This window comes from Vipera ursinii (assembly GCF_947247035.1).
Source record: "Vipera ursinii genome assembly, chromosome: 1".
Lineage (NCBI taxonomy): Eukaryota > Metazoa > Chordata > Lepidosauria > Squamata > Viperidae > Vipera > Vipera ursinii.
Window position 1 is genome coordinate 345867026 of NC_139512.1, and position 11145 is coordinate 345878170.

The 11145-nt window shown below is 44.5% G+C and overlaps 1 protein-coding gene across 1 annotated transcript in view; it reads left to right on the forward strand.

The window, feature by feature from the left end:
• Nucleotides 1–6038: 6038 nt before the first annotated feature.
• GALNT17 (polypeptide N-acetylgalactosaminyltransferase 17) overlaps nucleotides 6039–11145 on the forward strand; it is a gene marked incomplete at its 5' end in the record, with an annotated part of 305373 nt that continues 300266 nt past the window's right edge. The window contains one exon of the mRNA XM_083379748.1: nucleotides 6039–6276. Within this exon, the coding sequence (XP_083235874.1) occupies nucleotides 6039–6276 (238 nt within the window). The remainder of the gene's footprint in view (nucleotides 6277–11145) is intronic.

Genomic DNA, 11145 nt, shown 5'->3' on the forward strand with positions numbered 1-11145 from the left:
AATCCTGGTTAAAGAATGCTGTCAAATAAATATTATTACAGTAGTTACTGTATAATAAGAGTCAAAAGAAGCCTATGGATTTTCTCCTCCTATTACAGAGCTAAAGAATGCCTTACGGGCGTTATTATAATCAAAGCCAAGAAATTTGGAAAGGAATTATGCAAAAGGGGCTCAGGACTCTTCCCACCCATCAGTCTGTCAGTAGGATAACTCTGCAAAAACTGAACATTATGGGATTAAATAGTGTACGAGTGGAGAAATCTTCAAAGGAATGATTGGGTATGAAAATGAGCTGGATCCAGGCAGAAAAATAAGTACGTTTCCTATGTATAGGAATGAGGCCGCGCAGGTAGTGATGGGAGCATCCCGATACTCCCATATTACACCCCTCCTGCGTGAGCTGCATTGGTTACCGGTTGTCTTCCGGGTGAGATTTAAGGTGCTGGTACTTACCTTTAAAGCCCTACATGGCCTAGGCCCGGGATATTTGTAGGACCGTCTGCTGCCGGGAATGACTTCCCATTGTCCAGTGCGCTCACACAGAGAGGGCCTCCTCAGGGTGCCGTCGGCTAGACAATGTCGGCTGGCGACCCCCAGGGGGAGGGCCTTCTCTGTGGGAGCGCCAGCCTGTGGAACCAACTTCCCCTTGAGCTCTGGATGGTCCTGGATCTCCGGTCCTTTCGCCGCGGCCTTAAAACTTTCCTTTTTCATCAGGCTGACCTGGACTGACGACAGGGGTTTTTAACATATTTTTTAATTTTTAATTGTTTAGTTTAACTTATTTATTGGGGCTGTTTATTTAATTACTTTTAAGTTTTGTATTGTTGTTTTTATTGTTGTTAGCTGCCCTGAGTCCTTCGGGAGATAGGGCAGCATATAAGTCCCCAAAATAAATAATAAATAAATAAATAAATAGGACAGGCAATAGAATGAGGAGTTCAAAATGGGTCTGATTACTCCATCCTAAACCCCTCCCTCCCAGTCATGTGACCCAGACCAGAACATTTGCAGCCCACTCAGTGTTCTCCAGTGTACACAGAGAACATTGAAAGAGACCAGAAAGACGCACACATATGTTGCCTAATTTACAAGAAAAAAAAATAGAGGGGTCTCGTATGGCCATAGGTTGGTGAAGAGGCCAGAAAGAAGTCCAGAAGCCTCATCGTGCTCGTTTTCCCTACCTTGTTAGAAAAGAAAGATATATAGGTAGTCTCAATGCTGCAAACATTGACATGTTTTTGCACTGACAATATAAGAGGCTGCTTTTTGCTTTAACTGTTTGGTTTTGAATCACTAAAGCCTGGTGGAATGCAACCCGGATGTTTTGACAAGAGAAGGGATAGCCACTTCAGAAGGGAAGTGAAAGTTTGTGTGTTAAATTAATTGGTAAATGTGCTTCATGATGTGTAAATAAGGGAGGGAAATTCTGTATGATGTGGTGTGTCAAGGGGAGGAGAATTCAGATTCTGGCATCCATCCATGAGTGCTGATGCCGTTCTGCTCATTATAGACTTTTTTAGAATAAATAATCATGCAGTACTCTTTGATGTGTCTTTTTAATCGGAACCATGACAGGTAGTGTTCAACTTACAACCACTCATTTTGCATCTGTTCAAAGTTACAGTGGCAGTGAAGAAAGTGACTTATGACCAGGCTTTGCTCTTATGACTGCTGCAGTGTCTCTGCAGTCACATGACTGCAGATGATCAAAGGCCTGGAGGCTAAAACATATGAAGAACGGTTGCAAGAACTGGGTATGGCAAGTCTAAAGAAAATAAGAAATAGGGGAGACATGATAGCAGTATTCCAGTATTTGAGGGGCTGTCACAAAGAAGAGGGGGTCAGTTTATTTTCCAAAGCACCAGAAGGCAGGACAAGAAACAATGGTTGGAAACTGATCAAAGAGAGGAGAAACCTGGAATTAAGGAGAAACTTCCTAACAGTGAGGACAATTAACCAGTGGACCGACTTGCCTTCAGAAATCATGGGTGCTCCATCACTGGGGTCTTTCAAAAAGAGATTGGACAGCTACTTGTCAGAAATGGTATAGGGTCTCCTGCTTGAGCGGGGGTTGGACTAGAAGACCTCCAAGGTCCCTTCCAGCTCTATTCTGATTCATTGAACATGATCAAAATTCAGGTGCTTAGCAATAAGCATGCATTTAGAACAATTAACCAGTGGAACAACCTGCCTCCAGAGGTGGTGAATGCTGGAGGTTTTTAAGAAGAGACTGGACAGCCATTTGCCTGAAATGGTATAGGGTTTCCTGCCTGAGTAGGGGGTTGGACTAGATGACCTCCAAGGTCCCTTCCATCTTCTTCTTCTTCTTCTTCTTCTTCTTCTTCTTCTTCTTATTATTATTATTATTATTATTATTATTATTATTATTATTATTATTATTATTATTATTATTATGTTATAGTGTCCCAGGTCATGTGATGGCCATTTGTGACCTTCCCAGCTGGCTAAGCAAAGTCATTGGGGGAAAACAGATTTGCTTAATGATCATATGATTCACTCAACTGCACTGATTCATTGAACAAACCATAGCAAAAAAAAGTCATAAAATTGGGTGCAACTCACTTAATAACCACCTTGCTTAGCAATGGAAATTCTGGTTCCAATTTTGGTCGTAAGTCGAGAATTAGCTACATACAGAACTTCTGTCTTAGGGCTATGGATTTGGGATAGGAAAGCAGAAAAGCATATGGAGCTCAAAGTAAAACCAGATGTTATACAAGGCAAGTTCCTGGACACGTGTTGACTTCCTGAACTGGCTGATTCCTAGAAGAGAGGGAAGGTCATTTTGAAGAAGGCAAATACAGCACAGCCAATTAGGACAACAGAGAAAGGCAATCAGAAGCACAGTTAGAGGACTGCAATTCCAACACACAGTAATTCCACTTTTCAAGAAGGTAAAAGCTTCCGAGAAAGCAGCAACCAGTGAGTTATAAAAGCTGAGATCTGCAGTCCACAGCAACGACTTCTACTTACTGGAGGTACAGTGAGAGAACTGATGTGCATGTTGGTCAAAATGTCCATTTTGCACCAATCACAGACAAGATGATCCCCAGAACCAGGATTGATTCAGCATCTTAGGGTGCCACACCCTAAGCAATGAAGTAAGCAAACAAGCTGGGTTTGTATAGCACGCTAAGCCTCAGAAAACATAACCCTGATTAATATTAATTAACCAAACTTGCCTTCTTGGTTCTAAGGCAGCACTTAGATATCCTCATGATTTGCTTCAGTGCAGGCTCTGTAATGATACACCGCACATACTCAGATGCTGCGTATTTCCTTTCAATGCAGGTAAAATAGCATAAGAGCGGTGGTGGCACAGTGGTTAGAATGCAGTATTTCAGGCTAATTCTGCTGACTGCTGACTACCAGCAGTTCGATCCTGACCAGCTGAAGGTTGACTCAGCCTTCCATCCTTCCGAGGTCTGTAAAATGAGGACCAAGATTGTTGGGGGCAATAGGCTGACTCTGTAAAGCGCTTAGAGAATGCTGCAAAGCACTATGAAGTGGTATATAAGTCTAAGTGCTATTGCTATGATTTCATCTACTCATGAAATCATCTAATTAAGAACTGCAAATCTCATCCTCTCACTCTGCAGAGCCCCAGACTGGTTCCCCCAGTCCAACACGAGCAGGTCACCAGCTTAGCTTGCAGAAGTGCCTAGAGGCCCTGAGATGCTTTGCTTAGTAACACCAGCTTACGGACCTGGTGCTTGGGATGACATCCTAGAGATGTCCCATGGGTCACTGAAGCAAGGTTTACCACAACTCAACCAAGTTAAAAATCAGCTGACCACCCTCAAGTCAAACCAGGCTCTAAATATGGCAGCAGCTGCCATAGATGCATTGTGTTAGGGCAACCCTGCCAATTAGCCCCTTTATCTCGGCCCTGGTTCGGTGAACCAGGGTAAGTTGGCATGGGACCTATTCAACCCATTTTGCCCAGCCGGTCCCATCCCTTTGTGGTGGTGGGCTCCGCTGGCTCCGCTCGCCCCCTCCTCGCCCCCATTCCCCGTCTGGTCTCCAGCCCGGGTTTTCTATGCAACGCCACCTCCCATCCATGCAAAGGGGAGGGTTTCCCCCCTCCCCTTCCCGGCACAGCGAAAGCGGATGGCTCCAGCCACGGCAGCTGAAGGAGCAGCGGCGGCGGCGGCGATGGGAAGTCCGAGCTGGGGAGCAAACTCAGCAGCCCCGGGACCGGCGGCCTCTGCTGCTCCTCCTCCTCCTCCTCCTCCTCCTCCATCTCCTGGCTTGCGCTCCGAAGACTTCTCGGCCGCGCTCCGCAGAGGCCCACGATGACCTGATTTCCTGGGGTGCCGCTCCGGTTCCTCGCCCGGCTTTCTCCAGCTCACCAGCCCGGCATCCTTGGAGAGCTGCAGAAGAAGACCGCGCCGCCCCGAGCGCTCCGGGGAGGAATGCGCGCCTGGCAGACGGAGCGCCATCCAGAGGGGGGCTGGAGAGGGAAGAAGCAAGAGGCGAGGAGGGCCTTTTAGCAGCACCTGCGCACCCCCCACACCCCTACCCCTCCCGCGTCTCCCAGCTGCTGCTGCTGCAACCTACAGACTTAAAAAGAAAGAAAGAAAGAAAAGCGAGAACGGCGAAGAACGTCTCCTTCCAGCGACCGTCTCGTTGCCTTTTTGCGCGCGCTCACTCTCCCTTTCGAGTTGAAGGGGGCTTTCGCTTTTCTTTGATCGCTCGGTAGATTTCCCTCCCCCGATCTTCTCTTTCATTTGTTCGGGTCTCTCTCTCTCTCTCTCTCTCTCTCTCTCTCTCTCTCTCTCTCTCTCTCTCTCTCTCTCTCTCTCTCTCTCTCTCTCTCTCTCTCTCTCTCTCTCTCTCTCTCTCTCTCTCTCTCTCTCTCTCTCTCTCTCTCTCTCTCTCTCTCTCTCGTCCTCCTCCCCTCGTCTCCCCCCTTTCTTTTTTTTTCTTTCTTTCTTTGCCAGCATCTTTTTTTTCCCTCTCTCCTCTCGCTTTGCCGCCTAAAAGAGATCTCTCCTGCAGGGAACGAAAGCCGCTTTGTGCTTTGGCCCCGCGTCCTCCGTGGGGAGAAGAAAAAGCATCCCTGCCTTAACTTTCCCTCCCTCCCTCTCTTCTCCTGTCCCCCCTCTCTCCCTCCCTCCCGCACCCCGAATCATAATAATTTCGAAGTTTGTTACCCCTACTGAGGAAACACTTCCCCCCCCCTCTCTCTCCGGGTCCCTCCGCCGAGAAATAAAGTTATCCTTTTTAAATTCTACACACGTCCCTTTCTCTCTTTCTGTGTGCCTTTTCCTCCTGCAGTGCTTTAAAGAGAAAGACCCAGGAAAGCCTCCCAGGGTTTCCTCGAGGTCAACTCTTTTATTATTGAAAAAGGACCTGAAGTATTTTTATTCAGAAGCCAGCAGCCTCCTCCTTCTCTGCCGCCCTCCCCCTCCCCCTCTCTCTCTTTTTTTTTTTTTTTTGGCTACCCCGGGACTTTGGAATTTCACCTTAGATTCTCCCCCTGACAAGCCAGTCCGACTGGAACACACAGCGACGTTGGAGAACTTGGTCTTCCAACCGCCTCCTCTCTTCCCTCCCCCCAACCAAGGGGGGTGGGGGTGGGTGGGTTGGTTTTTCCCAAAGGCCGGTAGCATCTACGAAGCTTTGGAGGAGGTTGGCAGAGAGAAGACCTTTCCGGGACTCTCTGCAAAGGATGCTCCCTATTTAAACTTCCTTTCCAGCTCTTCCGGAGAGTCATGACTGTCTTTGCTTTCCAGCCTTGCAAGCCTTCGTCTCTGGAGCGGGAGCTCCGATTTAGTCTGCTTTTCCCCCCTTGCCTGCCACCTGCCAGCACTTGTCGCTTTAAATAAGCCAACAGAGCAAACTGAGGGAGACTTGCCAAAGAGGCAAGGATGAGGAAGCTTTCCTGGTCGCCAGTCTCTTCCTGAACCGGCTCCATCCCAGGTTCTCCTCCAAGTTTGCCCTCCCCTTCTTCCAGTAATTGTCAAAGCGGAGGCTCCAGTTGCACGTGTCTCACTCATACTGGGAAGTTCTTGATGGCTTCTCTAAGGAGAGTGAAAGTCTTGCTGATCTTAAACTTGATTGCTGTGGCCGGCTTTGTCCTCTTCCTGGCCAAGTGCAGGCCCATCACGATGAAGAACGGCGATGCTTTCCATGAAATTCATCCCAGAGCTGAGGTGGCCAACTTGACAACCCACCCAGTCAATCCCATCCAAGATGCAGTGCTAAAGCGGTTGTCGCTTCTTGAGGACATTGTCTACCGGCAACTCAATGGTAGGTCTAATGTTTCTCTGAGAGGTTCACTCCTCTAGTAGTTCTCTTGTAGATTCCAACTGTTTTGTTTTATTTTATTATTATTATTATTTGGAGTGGGGGGGGGAGCTTTGTAAGAAATGACTCTGATGACCAGATTGCATGTGAAGAGTCTGGGTCAACAAGTCCCACAGTTAGTGGCAAGCATGGAGAAGGTCTTGAATTCCATTACTTACCTCTCCAGTTGGAAAGATCTAGAGTCAGGGAAAGAGTAGTATCAAATACTTCTTCCTGAGACCCTGGATAACTACTATGATGTGATTTAAGGCAGTGTCCAGTATGTTTAAGATTGGGGCTTACTGGTTAGCACACATTTTACAGATAGAAGGTTATGAGGTAGGGAAGGGACTTGGTGAAACATTTGCTCATTAGCGTAGAGTTAGAATGATCAGTCTTCTGAATAAATACAATAGCTTCTCTCTGCTTGAATCCTCACCCCTGCCAAACCTAGTTACTAAATTAACTCTTTTTCTGGTGTGCACAATATATCATAGCATTATATCATAGCATAGGCTGGTTTGCACAATACACTAAGATACACACATCCTGACCTTTGATTTTACAAATGGAACCAACCGTTGTTTAATTGAGCTAGTTAAAGTTGCTGTGTGACCCCCCCATCCCCAAATTAAACATGGTGGCGGTGTTATTTTCTAAGATCAGGTACTTTGCAGGATATTTTAAAGTCTGAATTTCAGAGTGTGAATTCCTGCATCTTGGCATCATCTGTTTTTGCAACATGATGGTGGCTATTTTCATTGTACTTCTCCTTTGTGCTGCTTTTGCACCTGGCCAACATCTGGTGGGGTCCTCTGTGCACACAATAAACATACTGGTGTATGCGAAGTAGCATGGGGGGTGGGAGTGGAAATCAGGATGTTGCCTGCTTTTCCCATAGAGCTTAAAAAAGTGTTTCTCTCCATCTTTGAAGCTACCTATTATTTCAATTGTTGAAAGCTTTGGGGATCTGGATACCCTACTGGGTAAAGCCTTGATGTCATCTATGGATGAAAATAGAGTAGGAAGAATCTGTGGGGAGGTAATTGTGTTCTGTCCCTTCACCAAGTTGGAGATAAAGAAGAAGTTAGTTTTGAGGAGTGATTTATATCTAAACTCTTTCCTTGAGTGACTTCAATATAAGGATATGGACTTAAGGGAGGGCATATTCTAAAATGCTAAAGCTGCAAGCTGACTGTGATGAGATTCAACCTAAGTAAATATACATTGTAATAATCTGCAAGATTCTAAGAGGTGAATTACTAGGTTTCCCATTGGCTGTTGGTTTGCACAATTTGCTTAATCAGGTCAGGTAAAAATCTAATTGCTGCATTCACATATCCAGCTTGGATTGATTAGTTTGATTAATATTAAGATTGTTTAAGATTGCAGAGAGAGAGAGAGAGAGAGAGAGAGAGAGAGAGAGAGAGAGAGAGAGATTTAATATGTTAGATGAGCTTAACCTGTTCTGTCCTTTGGGTGAACCCCCAAAAGGGCTAATCAGGGCATATGTATTATGTGAATGCAGCCATTAAATATGGATGATGTGCTTTGTTTAGGGCCACTTAGCACATCCTTCTGAGCTTGGAATTAACATACAAGTAGTAAGTATTAGATGTGGGGAGAATGCCTTGAGTTGCTATTTCTAAATCATTGGCCATGGAAAAACTATACTTTTAGAACAGATCTTGCAGCCTCCAATTACCCTTGATTTGTGAAGCCCACAGAATTTAAATATCTATGGAAATTCTCAGTCATACAGGTCATGGTTGACCCAAAGGTGCTTTTTCAAAAGGCAACTGGATTTTCTTTGTTTCATCTACCTAGATAAGACTACATCATGCAATTGGCCAAGGTTAGCACTTCAAATGGGTTTTCTGTGTGTGTGTGTGTGTGTGTGTGTGTGTGAACAGTCAAAGTCAACATATTGTAAACTTAACATAGTAAAAGCACTCATGAAAAGATAGAGGGTTGTGCTGCTTGATAGTTAACGGGATGAGATGAGCGTTAATAGCCAAATTTTACATTCACAATGAAAGTAAATTCTGTGGGTCCCAAAGATGCTTTTCCAAAAGGCAACTGGTCTTTCCTGTTTGCCTTTAAAGACTCTTCATTTTTCATGCAAGAAGCTTCTTCAGTTCTGCAAAATGTCTTCAAGGAAAACACAAAGAAAGTCCAGCTGCTTCTTGGAAAAAGCAACTTTGGGATCCACAGAGCTGAAATTTGGCTATTAATGCTCATCCTGTTAACTATCAAGTAGTACAACTTTTTATCTTTTCATGGTTGCTTTTACTATTTTAATTTTAGAATATGTTGACTTTGACTGTTCACACATATATACACCACACACACACACACCACACCACACAAAACCATCTGAAATCCTAACCTTGGCCAATTGCATGATGCAGTCCTGTCTAGCTAGATGATATAGCCCTGACCATTGGAACGTGCTAATAAGTGAATACATGGGGAAAAAATTTGCGCCCAAAAGCAAGAGAAGTATTTTATGAGGTGCAACTGTGGAGTCCTTCCTATGAAAAAGGAAAAGATAAACATTTCCCCAAACATCAGAGAAGTGTTCTGTTGGCCAATGTTCATCTCCCCAACGAGGCACAAAGAAGGCTGCCTTATTTACACCATGGATCATTGGATTTCTAGCGGTTGCAGTCTTGTGATCTACATTAGCCACAATGTACCTGGGCTGTTAGGGTGCAGTATCAGATTGTCATAACAACTTCTTAAGTCATATAACCAGCACAAGGCATTATGACTGCATTCACCCAGACTTTTGGTGAGAGAGAGAAGACCCCCACACTTCATCATGCTTTATTTTTATTCACTTTATTTGAATTTCTTTGGTTGATAATTGTGAGGTGGCATACAAGTTAAATTATTATTGGTTGGTCACAAAATCAGCCAGGCTAGATTTGGCATTTTTATCCACCTATGTTGTTATTTGATGGTATTAAAGGTGCCGCCACAGGTTGTAAACTGTTCCAAATAGAGTTGTGTTTTGCAATTGACTTGGTGATTTTGTCAATGCCAATAATGTTCAAATGATGCTTCAAATATTTTGGGATTGCACCCAAGGACCCATTACTGTTTGTATTATACTTGCTTTCGTTTGCCATGCTTTACTTCTATTTGCAGGTCTTTACATTTTGTGATTTTCTCCAGTTCTTTCCCTTCTATTCTGCGGTCTCCAGGTATTGCATTGTCCACCATACAGGCTTTTTGTGTCTTTCCCATCAACAGTTATTAAGTATGGGGTGTTGTGTGGCTAATGCTTGTCTTTTTGAATTCTAAAGTCCCAGAGCACTTTCGCTTTTTCATTTTCTTATAACACTGTTTATTTTCTACCAGTTCTTGCTTGCAGGCAACGGATATTATCATATAAATATACACAGGTGAAAACACTGTTGCCAGTTCTTTAGCTAGTGTTGGCCTTAGTATGCACTGAGTGCTTCCCAAGAACAAATATGTTGTAATGTATCAGTGTAGTATATGTGCGGATCCAAGCAGTGTGGCGTTTTCATCACATTGGGGGATGCTGCAACAGTCATAAGTGTAAATGCCAGTCACAAATATTCTTTTCCAGTGCCATTGTAACATTGAATGTTGCTAAAAAAACAGTTGTGCAAGCCAAGGAGTGCCTTGTCATTAGCCTGGATTGTTGGACTAATAATGATTTAATACCAAAAGAGCTTGAAAGTACCAGGTTGCCTATGTAGAAACTGTGGTGGTGCAGTCGTTAGAATGCAGCGTTGCAGGCTGATTCTGCTCACTGCCAAGAGTTTGATCCTGACTGACTCAAGAGAGATTTTGCTTATACCGGATGGCAACCCTAGCTGAAATTGGCTGAAGAATTAAGCAGAATAGAGTAGAATGCAGCTGGAAGGGACCTTGGAGGTCTTCTAGTCCAGCCCCCTGCTTAAGCAGGAGAACCTATACCATTTCAGACAAGTGACTATCTAGTCTCTTCTTGAAAACCTACAGTGATGGAGCACCCACGATTTCTGGAGGTAAGCCGTTCCACTGGTTAATTGTCCTCACTGTTAGGAAGTTCCTCCTTAATTGCAGGTTGCTTCTCTCTTTGGTCAGTTTCCAACCATTGTTTCTTGTCCTGCCCTCTGGTACTTTGGAGAATAATTTGAACCCCACTTCTTTGTGTCAGCCCCTCAAATATTGGAATACTGCTATCATATCACCCCCATTTCTTCTTTTCTTTAGACTAGCCAAATCCAAGTCCTGCAACCATTCTTCATACATTTTAATCTCTAGGCCAGGGGTAGGCAACCTTGGCTCTTTTATGACTCATGGACTTCAACTCAGGAATTCTGGGAGTTGAAGTCCATGAGTCATAAAAGAGCCGAGGTTGCCTACCCCTGCTCTAGGCCTTTGATCATTTTAGTTGCTCTTCTCTGAACACTGGACTTCAGTGATTCATTGTTGGATGATAGACCAAAGGAAAGTTTGGACTATAGCATAAACTGAGAATCTGGGGGGGGGGGAACCCCTGAAAGAATGCAGTGGCAAATTAGTTTTCATACTGTTGCCAAGAAACCTTCATGACATCATCAAATCTAGAAGGTGACTTGAAGGACATTTATCTTCTGACTTTTAATAGACTCTCCCCTGGTTCAGTGTAGGAGCCTGTCTTTAAATCAACTGTGGTGTCTCCCTCAGCATAAGTACATGATTAACTTCACTCACATTGGTGGAAAAAAAGCCAGCAAGGTGAGCTATCTAAGCCAGAATTGTCATCTTTGTTGGTGATTCTGTGCAGCCAAGGCTTTTTACAGCTCACAGAGAAGAAGGCAAGCACAACTG